General features: G+C 54.7%; 1 protein-coding gene across 5 annotated transcripts; it reads left to right on the top strand.

Moving 5' to 3' along the window:
* Window positions 1-1,939: 1,939 nt before the first annotated feature.
* LRFN1 (leucine rich repeat and fibronectin type III domain containing 1) lies at window positions 1,940-14,742 on the top strand. Of its 5 annotated transcripts, none has more exons than XM_047712272.1 (5): window positions 1,940-2,013; window positions 4,784-4,901; window positions 7,475-7,529; window positions 7,916-9,358; window positions 12,767-14,742. In XM_047712272.1, the coding sequence occupies exons 4-5, from the start codon at window positions 7,953-7,955 to the stop codon at window positions 13,671-13,673; spliced, it is 2,313 nt and encodes a 770-aa protein (XP_047568228.1). In that variant the 5' UTR covers window positions 1,940-2,013; window positions 4,784-4,901; window positions 7,475-7,529; window positions 7,916-7,952; the 3' UTR covers window positions 13,674-14,742. The 5 variants fall into 5 exon arrangements, with proteins under 5 accessions (XP_047568228.1, XP_047568232.1, XP_047568231.1 ...); XM_047712274.1 differs by lacking the exon at window positions 1,940-2,013 and adding an exon at window positions 2,131-2,315 and having other exon boundaries at window positions 4,784-4,816; XM_047712273.1 differs by lacking the exon at window positions 1,940-2,013 and adding an exon at window positions 2,601-4,195 and having other exon boundaries at window positions 4,784-4,816.
* Window positions 14,743-19,951: the final 5,209 nt, after the last annotated feature.

The raw sequence follows: 19,951 nt of genomic DNA, 5'->3' as shown, positions 1-19,951 counted from the left end.
AATAAATAAATAAAATCTTTAAAAAAAAAAAAAAGACTTGAATGAAAAGGAAGGGGAAAGAGTGCAAAGACCCCAGGGGCTAGACTGAGCTGGTGCATTGGAGGAGTAGGAAGGCCATTGTGGGGGGCTAGGAAATGAGAGTGGTAAAGGATGAGGTCAACAGGTGGGTAGGGCCAGAGATACTTGGGCTCAAGCTCTTTGTTTCCCCATCTCCATGGGTCTCCCTTTTCCATCCCAGGCCGGCCATGGCCTTCTTTTCCTTTCACTTCCTGCCATTTGTTACCTGTGTGACCTGAGGCGAATTACCTAACCTCTCTGTGGTTAAATTTTCCTCATCTGTAAAATAGGGGTGTGATGGGACCTCCTCATCTGGCACCTGGGAGGAGTCAATGGAGTCATGTAGGAAGCTGTTAGAACCATCCCTGGCACACAGTAGCACTGGACGCTTGTCCACTTTTGTGGTTGTTAACTATTCTCTCTCTCCATCTTCCCAGCCCAGGACCTCCACACCCCATCAGGGAGCATCAAGAACCAGGGTGGGGGTGGTGGTGCCTGGCTGGAGGTGGTGATAACGGTGGTGATGTTGGAATCTGGAGATTGGTGGGGAGGATCGTGGGTGTCCCCAGAGTGGGGTCAAGGTTCACTGAAGGGGAGGTTTTGCAGAGGTGCCCTTGATCTGGGGGACAGGGCAGGCTACAAGTGATGATGATGTGACTAGGAAGAATTTAGGGAAGGGGTTTGACAGAGGACCTTGATACAGTGGGATCCAAAATGGGAAGGGTTTGAGCTGCCAAGGAGCTGGGGGTCTGCAATAAGACGGATTTGGAGGGGAGGCCTTTATCTCAGAAAAAGGTGGAGAGTGGCCTGAGATACTCAGTGGGATTTGGGGAAGGGACTGGGGGGTCAGCTATTGGGTAGGAGTTGGGCAAGAAAGGAGTCTAACCAAGGAAGGAGCAAAGAATCCTGGGATCCATGGGAGTCACAGGGAGGGGGAAGGGTCTGCAGGGTCCAAAAAAAAAAAAGAGTAGGAACAGGAGGGAAAGAATCTGGCACAAATCAGGGATTCTGGAAACCAAGGGGGGCATTAGAGGGAAGGATGATCTGGGGTCTGATGGGAGGTAGTGAGGAAAGGTAGGGGGAATAAGAGACATCTTGGGGTCCCCCTAGAAATTAGACATGGTCTGGAGTCCCTCCTGGGGGGTCAGGGAATGGTTTGTGGTCCTAGAGGGTGGAAGGACATGGCTGGGGGGCCCCCAAGATGCAGAAGGACATGGTTTGGGTCCCCAAAGGAAGTAAGACATGATCTGGTATCTCCCTGGATGTTGAAATACGGTTTGGGTCCTCTCTGGAAGCTGGGGCATGGTCTGGGGTCTACCTGAATGTTATAGTGTGATTTAGGGTCCCTGCGGGGGGTGCTCTGGATCCCCCCTGGGTGCTGGGATATGGCCTGGGGCCCCCACTGGAGTATGGGGCAGAGTCTGAGGTCACCAAGGAGAGTAGGACATGGTTTGTGGGTTCCTGGGTGGCTGTAGAACACGGTTTGGATCCTCAGAAGAGGTAAGGCATGGTCTGAGGTTCCCCTGGGTATTGGGACATGATCCCAGGTCTCAGCTGCGAGATCCGAGTCCCCACGCCAGTTGGGGCGTGGTCTGGGGGGGGTCTCAGGGGAAGACGGCAGGGCTGGAGGTGGGACTGGGGAGGGGTCGGGGGCGGGCCGCTGGCTCCGCAGCGGAGAGGGGTCTGCGGCGCGCCCCGGGGCGGGGGTCTGGGCGGTGCGGCCGCCCCGCCCGCCCCTCGGGTCTGCGCCCCCTCCCCCCTTGCGGCGGTGGTGGCGGCGGGGTTCTGGCGGCGGGCGGCGCGGAGGGCGGAGCTCGGCGGCGGCTCGGGAGGGAGGGCGGGAGGCGGGAGGGAGGCGGCCCCACGGCACCGCGCCCCCTCCCCCGGCCCTCCCCCCACCATGGCGCGGAGCGAGACGGCGGCGGCGGGGCCGGGCCCGGGGCCCCCCCGGGCTGGGTGAGCGCGGCCCGCAGCGGCCCGGGAGGCGGCGGGCGGGGGCGCCGGTGGGAGCGCGGGTGTGAGCGTGCGAGCGTGAGTGTGTGTCCGCGGCGCTGCGGCGGGCCCGGCGTGCGCTCGCGCGGCCCTGTGTGTGCCCGGCGCCGGCGTGTGCGGCGCCCTGCTTGTGTGGCCATCCGGGTGTGTGCGGGGTGTCGAGCCGAGGTGCTGTGTCCGGCCGCGCGCGTGTCCCCCTGAGCGGCTGCCCCTCCGGCTGTGTGTCTGGGGGGCTGTCGCGCGCACATCGGAGGGGCTGTGTGCAGGTGTGTGTGCGTGGGTTGTGTGCCCAGGTGTGGGTGCCCCCCGCCCCCCCCCAGCGAGTGTGCGCGGGGCCGGATGCGTTGGGTGTTTGGGTCCAGGTTGGATGTCCGGGTCCAGGTTGGATGTCCATCCTAGGGTTTGTGTAGCCGGGTGTGCCCGTTTGGGTGTCCATTTGTGGTGTGTGTGTGTGTGTGTGTGTGTGTGTGTCTGCGGGTTGCATGTCTCTGAGGATGTGTGTCTGTGCGTCCACCTCAGGTTCCCGGCTAGGGGCTGGGGCTCGTTCCTTGTGGGTCCAGGCCTCTGTGTGGGTTTGGGGGAGGGGAGTTTGCCGCTCCCTTGGTCCATGTCAACTGGGGGGTCCTCAGCGGTCCTTGGGGGAGACGGCCATGTCTTCCCCTTCCCGGTGCTTGGGAGGTGGGGGGGGATGGGCGGCCAGTAGGTGGACAGATGGAGGGATGAGAGGCCGAGGGATGGACAGATGGGCCGGAGGGGAGGGGCACAGACCCGGCCCTTCCCCACCCACCCCACCCCAATCCCCCCACCCGCCACATCTCCGCAGATAGGGCCTGAGTTGCCGGCATACAGATGGCCAGGCCGGGGGATCTTTGGGCGGCTGGAGGGAGGATTGCCTTGCAGCGGGGCTCTAGGACTCAGCCCCCCAACCCTTTGAGACTCCACCTGCTGAACTCTGACCTCAGGCCATGGCTGGTGCCTTGGTTGGGGGTGGGGGAGGATGTGCTGGGAGGGAAGGATGTTAGGATTTCTTTGAGCTGGGATGTAGGTGGGGTGAGGGTACCTTAGGGCCGGGAGGGATGCGTGTTCATGACTGTGAGTGTGAATGTATGCCTATCTGTTGACTATGCCACTGTGGTTCAATATTTTATGCGCATTTTGGAAGTGTGTAATATCCCTCCCAGGGCTGTTGTGTGAGCATGTGTCTGTCATGAGTGAACATCTCAGAATGTGTGTGCAAAGTGGATCTTTTTTTGCCTGTGGGCTTGTTTAAGTATCAGTTTTTGTGTTGCCTGTCTGTGCTTGTAGTTCTGTGTATGTGTGAGGTCTGTATCTGCTGGTGTGTGCGTTTGTGCATCTGGCGGTGTGGGGATGGAGCAGGTTTGTGACCATGCACCTTGGGGATATGTGAAGTTGTGTGAGTGTGTAGGAGTGTGTCTGGGCATTTAAGAGCCTGCACCTGTGTGTCACCTGTATGTGCAAATGAGTATATGTTGTATGTATGGGCCCCTGTGTGTTGGCAAGCGTGCACATGTGTGTCTGTTATAGAAGCATGAATCTGGTTGTCTGCAAGGGGCACACAGGTTTCTCTGCTGTGTGTGTCTGTGGGTATGTATGAATGTGCAAAGGAAAGTCAGTGCTGTACATGCGTGCTTGTGTGCGGGTGTGTCCACCTTGAGGGTATGTGTCTGTGCTGTGAGTCCATTTATGTGTCAGTGTTGGTCTTTGGGGATTGGGGTTGTATCCATTCATACGTGCAGGGCAATCTGTATGCACGTGCTTGTCTCCCTGGCAGGAGGCTGACCTCACTTCTTGGCCCAGTGAGACTGGAGCCTGTGTGGTGTGACCTGTGGTATGCTTGGGTCCCTTGTGGAAGGGGGGGGTGTCCAAGGACACAAGTGTGTCCGCATGCTAGGCCAAGAGCCCACGGAGAGTGGGGGCACACATCTGGCTGGTGTGTTCCTGGAAATCCAGATGTGGAGACTTGGACTGTGGGTCCATGTGGGTTTTGGCGTGTCCGCACATGTTGGTATGGCAATGGTATGATGGCGAGGATGGGGGCCTCTGGTTCTTTCCTACAAAGTTGGGGGACTGGGATGTGAACTCTGCAACACGCTGGGAGCCTGAAATACCGGATCTACAAGAGAAGGTGGCTGGGAGGCCAGTTCCTGGATCTTGAGAAAGGAAGAAACCTAGACTCTGGAGTTTTTTTTTTTTTTTTTTTAAAGATTTTATTTATTTATTTGACAGAGAGAAATCACAAGTAAGCATAGAGGCAGGCAGAGAGAGAGGAGGAAGCAGGCTCCCTGCCGAGCAGAAAGCCCTATGTGGGGCTCGAACCCAGGACCTGGGATCGTGACCTGAGCCGAAGGCAGCGGCTTAACCCACTGAGCCACCCAGGCGCCCCTAGACTCTGGAGTTTGAAGAAGGAAGAGATGGGGGTTGCAGACGCCAGGTCTTGAGGGAGGAGGGGGCTGGGTTCTCTGGCCTGGTGAGCCCACAGAGGACAAAGGGTTAAAGACCTGGACTCCTGGGTTTGGAGGGTGAACAGTCCTGAGGCCCAGACTCCCTGGATTCCAGAAATGACTCGCTGGGTCCATCTGAGATCGTGTAGTCTGCAGCAGGAGGGCAGAGAGAATGATCACCCCAGAGACTTCCTTGGCCGGGATGGTCTCTGAGGCAGGTCTTCAGAGAGGAGCCTGAAGGATGCTAATAGGGTCATTTTGTTCCTTTGCAGGTACCGGCCCAGGCCCTGACTCCCTGCAGAGAGGTGAGTGGGGTCCTCCAGGCTGGGGAGAAAGATGTGGAGTGATTGGGCCTGCTCTGAGCCAGCTGGAGGCTTGAAGCCCTGCCTGGTATGGATTTCAGGGCAGGGTATGGCAGTGTCCAAGGGGTAGGGGTGAGGGTGACAACAAGGTCAGGAGCATCGTGTTTGGGTCAGGGTTCATGGTAGAGCCTGGACACGGGTGGGAGGTGGGGGTTTTAGGCCTGCAGGCATCCCCTCTCTGGATGGGTAAGGTGGTGGGGACAGGGAAGTCTCCTGGTGATACAGGAAAAGGGCACAGAGAGTTTCACAACATGAAGTGATCCCCTGCATTTGGAGAGCGGCACGGACATGGTTTACCATTTGTGTGTGTGCGTGTGGGAAGATCTCCTGGTCACCTGACCTGCTAGCGGCTGAGAGAGAGCCAGAGAAAAATGATATGTTAACAATTATCAGTAGTAATAGTAATAATATTTAGTAATAATAGTAAAAATATTTAGTAATAATTAGTAATAGTAATAATAATAATAATATGATGATGATGATGATGATGGCTGCTAATATTTATACAGGGTTTACTCTGTCAGGAACTGTCCTAAACATGTTACACTGTCTTATCTCTGAATACTTAAAATAACCCCATGAGGTAGCTGCTCCCATTATCCCCCATTTTACAGATGAGCACACTGGGGCACAAAGAAAGGAAGTCACTCAATTAAAGTCACGCTGCTGGGGCCTGGGGTATGAGCCGCAGCAGTCAGGTCCCGGTTCTTCTTGCGATGCCGCACTGCCTCTCAATAAACGTTAGCTATTTCCATTGCTGTATTATTCCTTTCACTTGAGTCCCACCCCAGCTGTGGGAGGCAAAACCGTGTACTTGTGCTTCACAGACTGGGGTTCTGAGCCTTAGAGACCCCGCAGCCGAGCAGGTGCAGAGCTGGGCCTCCGAACTCGGGAGCTCTGCCTGGCAGGTCAGGGTTTTCTATCTGAGACCAATCAGTCTCCCGGGCGCAGAGCGCAAGACCAATTAATGGGGGGCGCTCAGTGACTCGGTGGGATGCCCCAACTCTGCCCCTTGTCCTCTGTGCATCCCAGGCACTGGCTCTCCATCTCTATCTCTTTCTGCCTCCCTCTTGGTCTCTCACTATAGTGTCTTCAGATCGCCTCCTGCCTCTTCTGGCTCACTCTCCCCTCTTCATCTTTTGATCTCAATGCCCTTCTCTGTGTCTTCTTCTCTGTTCTTCAGTCTCTCTTGGCTTCAGGCTGACTCCTTGCCTCTGTACCTTTCTTTCAGATTCTTTCTTGTTTCCTTTCCTTTTATTTATTTATTTACTTACTTGCTTATTTACTCATTTATCTATGTGAGCTCCTGGCACAATGTGGGGCTCGAACTCACCACGCTAAGATCTAGTCATATGCTCTGCCCGCCAGGCACACCTCAAGTTCTCTTTTTGCCCCTTTCTTTCTCTCTCTGTTCTTGCCAGCACCCCCCCCCCGCCATTTGTCTGTCTCTTCACCTCTCTCTCTCTCTGACTGTCTTGGTCCCCCTCCCCACAGCCTGGAAGACCTAGGGCCACAGCAGGCCGCAGCCCCAAACTGCAGATTCCTAGGAGGTGGGCCAGCAGGGACCGGGTGCAGGGTGGGGTGAAAGCAGTTTCAGGGACGTCCCCTTCCCATCCTTTCCTCTTCACCCCCCACCCACCCCTTGTTGTGATGGGAGCTGACACGTCGTGGGCTGCAGGCACCGCAGGGAAATCCCTGCCGGAAGGTTTTGCCTGGAGCAGAGGCATAGCGTGAGTGTGTGAGAGTGTGTGTGAGTGTGGGCATGTATGGGGCCTTGTAAGTGCCCGCTGATGTGAGCATGAAAGCCTGCCTGCTGCCTGGGAGCTCACCAGGGCCCAGGATAAAACCTGGCTTAGATGGGGCACCTGGGTGGCTCAGTGGGTTAAGCCGCTGCCTTCGGCTCAGGTCATGATCTCAGGGTCCTGGGATCGAGTCCCGCATCGGGCTCTCTGTTCAGCCAGGAGCCTGCTTCCCTCTCTCTCTCTCTCTGCCTGCCTCTCTGCCTACTTGTGATCTGTCCCTGTCAAATAAATAAATAAAATCTTAAAAAAAAAAAAAAAAAAACACCTGGCTTAGAGAAGGACTTCCCAAGGCTGAGCCGGAAGACATGTGTTTTTCTCAGCCCCTCCTACCTTCAGATTCCCTCTGCCACTCCCAATCAGGGGTATGTTGGGGGGGGGCTTACCCTTAACATTCACTGAATATTTACTGTGTGGCAGACCCTGTGCTCAGTGGCTCCCACTGAATGAGCTCACAGAACCATTGCAACAACCCAGGGAAGATGGTATGATCATCATCCCATTTTGCAAATCAGGAAGTTATGGCCTAGGTTAGGGGAAGCATTCGTTTGGGGCCACCGAGCGAGCAAGTGGGGGAACCAGGACGTGAAGTCTGAGTCTGTGTGATTTCAGAGCGCTTACTTTTAATGATGGTGCACACTTCTACGCCCAGCACATAGTGGGCACTCCGTGGTCATGGTGATAATAATCACCAACATGAGTTGAACAGATTTATGGGCCAGGTGTGGTTCTAAGTACATAATGCTCATTAACCCATTTAATCCTCACAGAGGTAAGGCCTGTTCTTATCTCCATTTTACAGATGAAGAAACCGAGATTCAGAAAGGTTCAGACACTTGCCCGAGGTCACACAGCTAGTAAGTGTCAGAGCTGGAATTTGAACCCAGGGGCTGTGGCTTTGAAATTCATGACCTTAAACCCTAGTCAGCCATGAGTTTTCCGAATATTAAGTGGGTACTGGAAGGCCCAGGCTTAGTCAGGTGTCACCCCGCTGGTTGGGAAATCATGAGAAGTCTGGGCCTTCTGGAGGAGAGTCAGAGTTGGGATTGGGACACTCAGGGGTGGGGTAGTGAAGTTTATCAACCAGCGTGGAAATATTGTCCCTTAACGATGAAACGCATGGCCGCTGATGAGCAGTCCTGCCACTGTTCTGCCACGGTTGTCGGGAAGGGAGGGACACGGTGGGCGGCCAGGCTGGTGGTCAAGCCCTGCGCCTGCATAACCCCCTCTCCTTCCCTTGCAGGTCTCACGCCCCACTGCTCCCCACTTACCCCTGCACCATGGCTCCGGGCCCCTTCAGCTCGGCGCTCCTCTCGCCGCCGCCTGCTGCCCTGCCCTTTCTGCTGCTGCTCTGGGCTGGGGCATCCCGTGGTCAGCCCTGTCCCGGCCGCTGCATCTGCCAGAACGTGGCACCCACGCTGACCATGCTGTGCGCCAAGACTGGCCTGCTCTTCGTGCCCCCGGCCATTGACCGGCGCGTGGTGGAGCTGCGGCTCACTGACAACTTCATCGCGGCTGTTCGCCGCAGGGACTTCGCCAACATGACCAGCCTGGTGCACCTCACCCTGTCCCGCAACACCATCGGCCAGGTGGCCGCCGGCGCCTTCGCCGACCTCCGCGCCCTCCGCGCCCTGCACCTGGACAGCAACCGCCTGGCCGAGGTTCGCGGCGACCAGCTCCGCGGCCTGGGCAACCTCCGCCACCTGATCCTTGGCAACAACCAGATCCGCCGGGTGGAGTCCGCCGCCTTCGATGCCTTCCTCTCCACCGTGGAGGACCTGGATCTGTCCTACAACAACCTCGAGGCCCTGCCGTGGGAGGCTGTGGGCCAGATGGTGAACCTGAACACCCTCACGCTGGACCACAATCTCATCGACCACATCGCTGAAGGGACCTTCGTGCAGCTGCACAAACTGGTTCGCCTGGACATGACCTCCAACCGCCTCCATAAACTGCCCCCCGATGGCCTCTTCCTGCGGTCCCAGGGTGCGGGGCCGAAGCCGCCCACACCGCTCACGGTCAGCTTTGGCGGCAACCCGCTGCACTGCAACTGCGAGCTGCTCTGGCTGCGGCGGCTGACCCGGGAAGACGACCTGGAGACATGCGCCACCCCCGAGCACCTCACCGACCGCTACTTCTGGTCCATCCCAGAGGAGGAGTTCCTGTGCGAACCGCCGCTCATCACTCGGCAGGCTGGGGGCCGGGCCCTGGTGGTGGAGGGCCAGGCGGTCAGCCTGCGGTGCCGCGCCGTGGGGGACCCCGAGCCGGTGGTGCACTGGGTCGCGCCCGACGGGCGGCTGCTGGGGAACTCAAGCCGGACCCGGGTGCGGGGGGACGGGACGCTGGATGTAACCATCACCACCTTACGGGACAGCGGCACCTTCACCTGCATCGCCTCCAACGCCGCCGGGGAAGCCACGGCACCCGTGGAGGTGTGTGTGGTGCCCCTGCCTCTGATGGCGCCCCCGCCGGCCGCCCCGCCGCCTCTCACCGAGCCTGGCTCCTCCGACATAGCGACACCCGGCCGCCCTGGTGCCAACGAGTCAGCTGCTGAACGCCGGCTGGTGGCGGCGGAGCTGACCTCGAATTCGGTGCTCATCCGCTGGCCCGCCCAGAGGCCTGTACCCGGAATCCGCATGTACCAGGTCCAGTACAACAGCTCCGTGGATGACTCCCTCGTCTACAGGTGGGTGCTGCAGTCCCAGGACGCCCCGCCCACCGACTCCCGGGGCCCTCCCCCTCATCTGCGCACCCCCTTGGCCTTCTTGCTCAGCCGCTGTTCTCTAGATGGCTGTGCGGAGTTGTCCTGGGCTCTCATTTGCCCTGTCCCCTCCTCTCTCTACTTCTGTGTCACGATCTCTTTCTGCTTTTCAGGCATTTAGTAAATCTTCATTGAGACCCCACACGAGCCAGACATGAATATGCCCAGCACAGTCCCTCCTCTCTGGGGTTCCCGGTCTACATCACTGCTGGCCAAAAGTGTCTGGCCATTCACCTTGTCAGTTAAACATTTTGGAACATGAAATATATTCGCACACTTACATATGTATAGTTACATTTATATTTACAGATTACATACCAATGTTACTGTATCGACCCACTGGATGCCTTACAGAACAGAAAAGGAAAAGTATGAGAAAAATAAATAAATGATCCTTTGATCTTACCCACTTCATTGCAAAGTGGTGATGATACCCCCTCCCATTTTATAAACACCCATGTTATTTCCACCATCCACTAGGCTAGAAGCCCTTGCTCTGGTGTAGACAGATCTGTTCGGTATAGACAGACATTAAAAGGTTACTTTCTCCTATCATCTCTGTTATTCTCTTGCTTTTGCCTCTGTCTGCCTGTACCCTCTCCCCCTCCGGCTCTTTTAAGGCACTGAGCCCTTGCTCTGCGCTAGGCCCTGTGCCACCTCATTTGATCTTCCCAGCTCTGCTGTGAAGCAATGATGATCCCCCCTCCCATTTTATAGACAGGGAAACTGAGACTCAGTGGGAGGAAATCACTTGCTCAAGGTCACAGAGGAAAGTGGCAGAGCCAGGATTCCAGGCCTTACCCTTCTAACTGCTAATCTTGCCCTTTTGACATTGAACAGACATTTAGTGAGCACCTGCTGTTTGCCAGGCAGGGATTAGGGGAGAAAGAGAATACATTTCTGAAAATGACTTTTGGTTTCTGTGACTCTCCACCTCTCTGTTTCTCTCTTTCATTATTTAACCCTTGGCCACTGTGTGGGGGGGTGAGGGGGTATCCTCAGACACTGCATGTACACAGATGTTGGTGGCCCTCTGTCCCCAGCAGGGCAACAAACCCCTGGTCTCTTCCTTTCCCCTTAAGGCCACAGTTCCAGTCCCCTGTCCCCATTGCAGATGCCTGTGCTCTGGTGCTGTAGGGGTTAACCTCCTCACTGCTGCCATGGGCGGAGGTGACAACCAACCAGAAACCTGATCTGCTGCCTGCTCAGGTCTTGCAGCCAATTAGAGACACACCAGCTGAAGCTTTCTTAAGGAGCCAGCCTCTGTCCTTGAAAAGTGGGGAGTCCCTAGCAACTGGCTACTTTGGGGGAAGGAGCAAGAGGAATCTAAGCCTCTTGGGAAGGGGAGAGGAGAGGATGAGGAAGACATACAGCTAGGGGTCCGAGGTTGGATGGGGTGGGGGCAGTGTGTGAAATGGGAGGAAGGGGGGGGTCCACCGGAAATGTGGGTAGGCCTTTTGGGGGGGGCTTATTTGAAATCTTCTGGTTGAAGGGTGGCCTTTGGTGGTAACAGAGCTAAGGTGGGCTTCAGGACCAGAGCTGGCCTGGTTGGAGGGAATGTGAAGTTTCCCAGAGAGAAGAGGCCCATGGAGATGGGGGTGTGGCCTCTCTCAGGAGACAGGGCTCCTGCAGCATGGTCCCAGGCAGAGGGGGCCCCAGTTCTTGTCTCTGGGGATCCACTAAGAGTTTTGGAGGTGGGGAAGGCTTGTGAGATTGAGTCCCAGGCATGCAAACTCATGTGGATGTGGCAGTCCTGGCTTAGCCAACAGCCCAGATGTGGCCAACAGCCCAGAAGGGACGTGCCCAATAGAAGAGGGTCAAGGCCTAGTGGGAACGGTCTTACAGATGGGGAAGAGTGCAGTTGGCAGTAAAGTGTGAGCCACAGCAAGGGTTACTGGCCAACACAGGGTGGGATGTGAGCTAATCATGATGAAATTATTGGGTGCCAGGTGTTAGGTGTGTTAATTTATTCACACATCACACTATCTTTTTTTTTTTAAGATTTTATTTATTTATTTGTCAGAGAGAGAGAGGGAGAGAGAGCGAGCACAGGCAGACAGAATGGCAGGCAGAGGCAGAGGGAGAAGCAGGCTCCCTGACGAGCAAGGAGCCCGATGTGGGACTCGATCCCAGGACGCTGGGATCATGACCTGAGCCGAAGGCAGCTGCTTAACCAACTGAGCCACCCAGGTGTTCCACACATCACACTATCTTTATGATGATCTTAATATCTCCATTCTGGGGAAGCAAGGCACAGAGGATTTAAGAAACTTGCCTAAGATCACAGAGCTAGCAAGTGGCAGAGAGACTCAAACACGGGCTCCAAGACTTTGTCAGCATAATGGCTCCTTTACAATGATCCTCATTGGAGGGCAGGAGCCCATAGCAAGAAAGGGGCATGTTGCTTGGTTACATTTGACCCAATTATGGATGAAATTTATCTGGGCGGGGGGCATGATTTCATGACCTCTGATGGTATGGGGCAGAGTGTGCACACAGAGTGACTGATTGCAGGACATGCAGAGTGGACATGGCCCTAGGCACAGTAGGGAAACCATCCCTAGGAGGCCTTGGGAGTGTGGCTTGGAAGCCACTGGTCAATCAAAAGGGGAGTGGCTTATAGATGGCCCCTTAGTGGGTGGGAATAGGTACTTGAGGGGTTTGGTAGTTGTCCCAGAAGACAGACACAGCTTGATGTATCTACCCAGAGGTGGGACATGCAGGTGAGGGCCGTGGCCTCTATCAGTTTCCCCAGAAAGGATGGGAATACATAGAAAAGAGAAACTGGAAGAGCATCCATTGTCCCAACTGAAGTAAGACAGAGTGGGTGAGATGACCTCAGCGTCCGCTTGAGTGAGGATGAGACATACAGGAAACAAGACATGGCCTGTTGTATGGGGGCCCTTAAAGGGTGGAAATATGTAGACCTTAAATGGCGCTTGTCCCAATGAAAGTGAGACACTGGCAGGAGGCGTGTTCCTTGAGTGCAGGCCTTAAAAGCTGTAGCAACCCCTCCCTTGCGGGGAGGGTGGTGGTGGTGGTAGTGGTGTGTGTGTCAGGATATGCAGATGAGGGAACAGGAATGGCAGATATTACCTAATAGGTGACAAGACACCACAAGGAGTGGGTCTGAGGGCAGGGCACGCAGAGGAGGGCCATGGACCGCAGCAGGGGTCCTGACAGGATGGGAATTTGTCGCTTGAATGGCTGCTACTGTCCTATAGAGGGTGAAATACCAGTAGGGACACATGGTTTGGTCCCCACTGGTCACCACAGGTGGGGCATGAAAATGAAGTGATGCTAACCCAGTGCTGATGCCCTCCTGTCCTGCAGGATGATCCCATCCAGCAGCCAGACCTTCCTGGTGAATGATCTGGCAGCGGGCCGCGCCTACGACCTGTGCGTGCTGGCTGTCTACGACGATGGGGCCACAGCACTGCCGGCCACGCGAGTGGTGGGCTGCGTGCAGTTTACCACCGCTGGGGATCCTGCGCCCTGCCGCCCACTGAGGGCCCATTTCTTGGGCGGTACCATGATCATCGCCATCGGGGGCGTCATCGTCGCATCGGTCCTCGTCTTCATCGTTCTGCTCATGATCCGCTATAAGGTCTACGGCGACGGGGACGGCCGCCGCGTCAAGGGTACCTCCAGGTCGCCACCGCGGGTCAGCCACGTTTGCTCGCAGACCAACGGCGCAGGTGCATCGCAGGCCGCGCCCCCGCCTGCGCAAGACCGTTATGAGGCGCTGCGCGAGGTGGCGTCCCCAGCTGCTGCCGCAGTGGCGGTCGAGGCCAAGGCCACCGCGGCCGAGACGGCTACCGCGGAGCCAGAGACCGTCCTTGGACGCTCCCTGGGCGGCTCGGCCACCTCGCTGTGCCTGCTGCCGTCTGAGGAAACCTCTGGGGAGGAGTCTCGGGCCGCGGCGGGCCCTCGGAGGAGCCGTTCCGGGGCCTTGGGGCCGCCAGCTTCGGCGCCTCCCACTCTAGCTCTGGTTCCTGGGGGGGCTCCGGCTCGACCGAGGCCGCAGCAGCGCTATTCGTTCGACGGGGACTACGGGGCGCTCTTCCAGAGCCACAGTTACCCGCGCCGCGCCCGGCGGACAAAGCGCCACCGGTCCACGCCGCACCTGGACGGGGCCGGAGGGGGCGCGGCCGGGGAGGACGGAGACCTGGGGCTGGGCTCCGCCAGGGCACGCCTGGCCTTTACCAGCACCGAGTGGATGCTGGAGAGTACCGTGTGAGCGACGGGCGGGCACCGGGACGCCTGGGTGCCGCGGACTAACGCCCAGCCGCACGGACGCTGGGGCAGGACTCGGGGAGAAAGGCGGCGCCTAGTCGTGGGACTAGAGGCGGAGACTTGCCCTTCTTGTCCCCGGGGGGGCGGGGCTCCCTCGTCTGCGGCTCTTGGTCACGCCCCCGGGCCCGAAGGGATTAGGGGGCGGGCATCCGGGCCCCCCTCCTCCACTGACTCCTCGCCCCCCTCCTGCCCCTCCCCCCGCGCGCTCGCGGACCTCGCTGGAGCCGGTGCCTTACACAGCGAAGCGCGGGGAGGGGCAGGGCCCCCCCGACACTGCAGCACTGAGACACGAGCCCCCTCCCCCCGCCCGGGACCCGGGGCAGGGGCGAGGGGCCCATTTCTTGTATCTGGCTGGACTAGATCCTATTCTGTCCCGCGGCGGCCTCCAAAGCCCCCACCCCCACCCCATTCACTTCCCTGGTCCCGTCGGGTCTGGCTTGGGGTCCCCCTTTCTCTGTTCCCTTCGTCTCTGTCCTGCCCCCTGTCGTCTTTGTCTTACGTGTCTGCCCTTCCCTATTTGTGTCCCCTTTCTCTGTCCCGTCGTCTCTTCTCCCTCCGCCCTCCGATTTCTTGTCCAGTCGTTTCCCTCTCTCTCCCGATTACCTCTTCCCCTACACATTCTCCCGGGCAGGTCCCACTGGAAGGACCAGACTCTCCCCTATTCCTTCCTCTTTTCCCAAATAAATCCCCACATGAACAAAGTCCAAAACCAAATTTCCCTCCCTGCCGGAGCCGGGACCCTCCGCCGCAGCAGAATTAAACTTTTTTCTGTGTCTGAGGCCGCTCTGCTGACCTCTGTGTGTGTGTGTCTGTGTGTCTTGGTGTGTGTATGTGTGTGTGTGTGACCTGGATTACAGCATGACTCAAGTGAGACTGAAGAAGGGATGGCTAGTTGGGACCAGGGAGACTCGGGATAGTTTCCTGTCCCCTGAGAGACTTAGAGGTGGGGAATAATAAAAATAATACTAGCTAACATTTAGTGCCTACTATGTGCCACGCCCTCATTTAACCCTCTAAACCCTAGATATCAGTGCTATTATTCCGTTTTGCAGATGAGGAAATTGAGGCCCAGGAAAGTTAAGACTCTTGCCCGAGGTCACCGAACCAGCACAGAAAGTAGCAAAACTGGAATTTAAAAAGGCAGGCAGCCTGACTTCTGATTCTGTATTCTTAACCACGGAATTGTGCTGAATAGCTGTTGGATGTCCATTCCACATTGTGCTCAGCACAGCTCCTCTGAGGTGGGTCAGCTAATTGAACTAGGTATGTTTGGTCCCATTTAACAGTCAGGAATCTGAACCAAGGAGAAATGAAAGTCACTTACCCAAGGCCCCCAAATGAAGAAATAGGGGAGCTGGCAGGTTCCCCTCTGTCTGTCCCTCACTGCTGCACTGTATAGCCTCTGGTGTCTGTCTGGAAGCTAAGGAAAGGCCCCAAAGACCTTAGCTGAGCATAGATATCCAAAGTCAGCCTTGGGGAGGGGATGAGGGAAAATGCTCATTGGCGGGGGTCTGGAATCTGAGGGATCCTAGGTACAGGAATCTGCTGGGAACACGAAGGATGGTATGGGGAGAAGAGTTTCTCAGGGTGAGGCTGAGGGCTGTGGCTGGGGAAGGAACATAGGTTGATGGCCGGGTGGGATGCCCCAGCCCTTGGGGAGGGGGAGGCCTGCAGTGGAAACTGCTTCCCAATCCTGGAGAAGGAGGAGGAAGGCTTCTTGCCAGCCAGGGGCCCCCTGAGGCCTGGGGAGGAGGAGAGGAAGACAGAAATAGAAACAGAGCAGGAGGGTGGGGGATGGATCTGGGCAGACAGGGTGGGAGGCAGCAAGGACAGAAGCACCAGCGACTCACAGGCCATGAGGCTCCCTCACCCAGTGGCCCAGCCACACATCCATCTCCATCATCACGACTCCTGGATACTGAGGGCTTCCCACACGCCAGGCACTGTGCTCACGAACCCTCCCTGATGCAAGTAGAGAGTATGCAACCCAGAGCCCAGCAAAATGGAGTTACTCAGTAAACGTGATTGCATTTATACACTGCAGCAGATCTGTGTAGCGTGTGCAATCACTTTTCTAGAGCAGGAATCTGAAGTTGAGAGGTTAAGGAGTTTGCCCAAGATCATACGGCCACAAAATGGCAGAGCTACGATTGGAAATCTTATTGCCTCCAAATCCTGCACACCCAACCATCTGACTATACTGTCTCTGATTCACCCAATAAAGCTTTATTGAGCCTGTACTGTGTACTGGGCCCTGTGCAGGGGATACAACAGTGAAAAAAATAATCAAATAAAACAAGAAACCCCTGCCCCATGGAGCTTATATTCTAGGCAAGGGGATGAGAGTAAAGGGGGGATAAGAGTAAACAAGCACATAAATGAAGTGTCTGGGGGTGGGTAAATGCCATGGAAGGAATGAGAATGGGAAGGGATGGGGACTGACCAGGAGGCCCACTTTAGATTGGGGGCTCAAGGAGTATGATACTGGAGCTGAAGAAATCCCTGGTAGGAAGAGCCAGGATAAAGCATTCCAGGCAAAGTGAATGGCACATGCAAAGGCCCTGAGGAAAGAGTGTCCTTAGTGTTTTGGAGGTGGTATGTCTGGACTGGAGCAAGTGAGAGAGTGGGAGGGGAGGAGGTGGAGAGGCAAGCAGGGAACAGATTCTGCAGAGCCTTTCGGGCTGGGGTCAAGAGTCCAGATTTTATTCTCCAAGCTATGAGAAGCCAATGGAGGGTTTTCTGTAGAGGTGATATATGATGTCTGATTTCCATGGAGATCCCAGCTGTGGGGTGGGATGTATGTGTCTTCAAAACAGAACCAGAAACTGCCATCTCAGGTTATGGCATCCACCCGACATGTTTGGGACCCACATGGTCCCCAGTTCAGCTCTTTGGATAACACTCCACCCTCCTTCCTTCACCTGTAACCCCTTCATTTGGTAGAGAGTTATATCTGTAAATGCCAAAGTCATGCTTGTTTTTCAAAATTGAGAGATCTAAACCCAAGAAACAGGTACACTAGGTGAGAGAGGGCATAGTATCATCCAAGGGAAATGTCTGAGTAGCTCTTCTGTGCCTGGCCCTGGGCTGGGCACTGAATACCCAGGAGTGACCAAGACAGACTCAGTCCCTGCCCTCCCAGAGCTGAGGGCGATCACAGCCCTACTGCTGTAGGAAGAACAGGAACCTGGGAGCCCAGCAGAGCTGTCTGACCCTGCCCCAAGGTTCAGGGACATGTATTAGTCAGTCTTTAGGTAGCAAATGACAGGAATGCAGCTTCCCTGGATTAGACCTAAAAAGTGGGCGTTGTTATCTCATAAATCTGGGAAGCAGACTGTCAAGGGTAAAGCTACAAGGAACTTGGCCTTAGAGACTGCAACTCGGACTCAATTTCCCCAGACACTTTATTCATTCATTTCTCTTCTCTGTTTCTCTCAGCTCAGATTCATCCTTTTCAACAACAGGTGGGGAAAATGGCCATTTATTTACAGACACAGATTTGATGCTTCTAGCACCATAGCCCAAAAGGTAAAATGGCAAAATCTCTTCCAATCCTAAACGAGGGGGGAAAAAAAAAACAAGGGCAGGGCTCTGATTGGCCTGACTGGAGTCACATGACATTCTTGCTCTGACTGTAGTATCCAATGTAATGCTTTGATTGGCCAGGTGGGGGTCAGGTGTCTGGGTTGTGTGGTCTGGGGGAGGGGAGGTTACTAAAATAATATGAGTTTGAACCAAATGAAATCGCCAGTTTTGTAGGTTAGAAATGGCAGAACATCGGCAATTTCATACGATTGACCCTAGATAGTCACCAGAAAAGTAGGATGGGGAAGTTTTTAGACATAGGAAAGCAGTAAGAACCCCGGTACACCATGCAGAAGGTGCATGGTTTTGAGGGAGAAGGTGGTATTAGCTAAGACATAAGGGATGAATGGGAACAGACCAGGTGAAGACTTCGCGGTGGCAGGAGAGTGATAGGACATGTCTCAGGCACAGGGAACAGCAGATACAGAGGCTGTCGTGCGTGGGGACAAGGGAGGGCTTGCCACCGTGCTCAGCTCTGACTGAGCTAACCTGAGTCACGTGTTCAACTAAATGAAGGAGTAGGAAAATGGGAGTTAGTCCCCAAAGGAAAATTGAAGAGCTTTACCAGGAGAAATGAATGCTGAACAGGCCAAACCAAAATATATTCAGTTCAAAATTTTTTGTTAGGCCTTGGCATCTCCAAGAAGGGATTTACGACTGTAATTCTGGCATGCCTATTGAAAAGGGTCATATGCCAGAGTTCAGATATATCCTATATGATTCAAATGTTTATTAGCAAATATATATATTTGATAACATAAGCTCTACGCCCAACATGGGGCTTGAACTCAAGACCCTGAGATCAAGAGTCGCATGCATGCTGTACCAACTGAGCTAGCTAAGCACCCCATATTATCAAATATTAATTGAAATATACCTTCTCTAGGCTTTGCTGGGTGTACAGAGATGAATTTGTAAGGATACCTCTGACTGCAATTAACATGACTTAAGACATTTGTTTATCTCATTTATTTTTTTTAAGATTTTATTTATTTGACAGATAGAGAGCACAAGTAGGCAGAGAGGCAGGCAGAGACAGAGAGAGGAGAAAGCAGGCTCTCCACCTAGCAGAGAGCCCGACGCAGGGCTCAATCCCAGGACCTCGGGATCACGACCTGAGCAGAAAGCAGAGGCTTTAACCCACTGAGCTACCCAGGAGCCCTGTTTATCTCATTTATTATTTTTTTTTTAAAGATTTTATTTATTTATTTGACAGAGAGAGATCACAAGTAGATGGAGAGGAAGGCAGAGAGAGAGAGAGAGAGAGAGAGAGGGAAGCAGGCTTCTTGCTGAGCAGAGAGCCCGATGTGGGACTCGATCCCAGGACCCCGAGATCATGACCCGAGCCGAAGGCAGCGGCCTAACCCACTGAGCCACCCAGGCGCCCCTGTTTATCTCATTTAATAAGAAGCCTGGAGTTAGGAGTTTTGGAGTTTTGGTGCAATGCCTCACTGATGTCACCAAGGACCCAATTTCCTACTCTTTAGTTCTATCTTCCTTAGAAGAATAGCTTCATACTTTTGGCTCATTGCCTCCTAGTCACAAAATGGCCACCACAGCTCCAGAGCTCACATCCTCATACTAGTGAAGTATGCAGGAACGAAGGGAGCACATGGAAGAGTTTTCTTTGCATCAAGAAAAAAAATTCTAAAATAAGAGTAAGAGCAATAAATACATATGTGGGGCTTAACCTGTGCCAAGAACTGTTTTAAATTCCTTACATATGTTAATGAATTTAAGAAGCCCTTCAGTTGGATGGCCATCCCAAACTGCAAGGCAATCCCGAAAGCAGGTGTCAGGCAAAGGGAAAGAAATTCATGCCATGGGCTGAGCAACTTATATCTTCCTTTCCACTGATTGCTTTAGGCTTAAGTATATGACTAAATTCTGGCCAATGAGACAAGCATGCACATCCAATAGGGAGTTTCTCTGGAAGGTTTTCTTTAATTTTTTTAAAAAATTTTAAAAAATACTTTATTTGGGGCGCCTGGGTGGCTCAGTGGGTTAAGCCGCTGCCTTCAGCTCAGGTCATGATCTCAGGGTCCTGGGATTGAGTCCCGCATCCGGCTCTCTGCTCAGTAGGGAGCCTGCTTCCCTCTCTCTCTCTCTCTCTCTGCCTGCCTCTCTGCCTGGCTCTCTGTCTACTTGTGATCTCTCTCTGTCAAATAAACAAATAAAAAAAATACTTTATTTATTGGGGCACCTGGGTGTCTCGGTTAAGCATCTGCCTCCCGCTCAGGTCATGATCTCAGGGTCCTAGGATTGAGCCCCATGTTGGGGGGGGCTGCTCAGCAGGGAGTCTGCTGTTCCCTCTCCCTTTGTCCCTCCCCCCCACCCATGAACTCTCTCAAATAAATACACTTGATCTTAGCCAAAAGGCTGAGAAGCGATATCTCTCAAATAAATAAATTAAACCTTTTATTTATTTATTTGAGATGCCGCAGTTTTCCTTGCTTTTAAGAACTGTGGAAGAGGGGCGCCTTGGTGGATCAGTCAGTTAAGTGTCCAACTCTTTTTTTTTTTTAAGATTTTATTTATTTATTTGACAGAGATCACAACTAGGCAGAGAGAAGGGGAAGCAGGCAAAGAGCAGAGAGCCCAATGTGGGGCTCAATCCCAGGACCCACTGAGCCACCC

This window comes from Lutra lutra, chromosome 17, assembly GCF_902655055.1.
Source record: "Lutra lutra chromosome 17, mLutLut1.2, whole genome shotgun sequence".
Taxonomy (NCBI): domain Eukaryota; kingdom Metazoa; phylum Chordata; class Mammalia; order Carnivora; family Mustelidae; genus Lutra; species Lutra lutra.
Note: the sequence above shows the minus strand (reverse complement) of the source record. Positions and strands in the feature narration are given on the sequence as shown.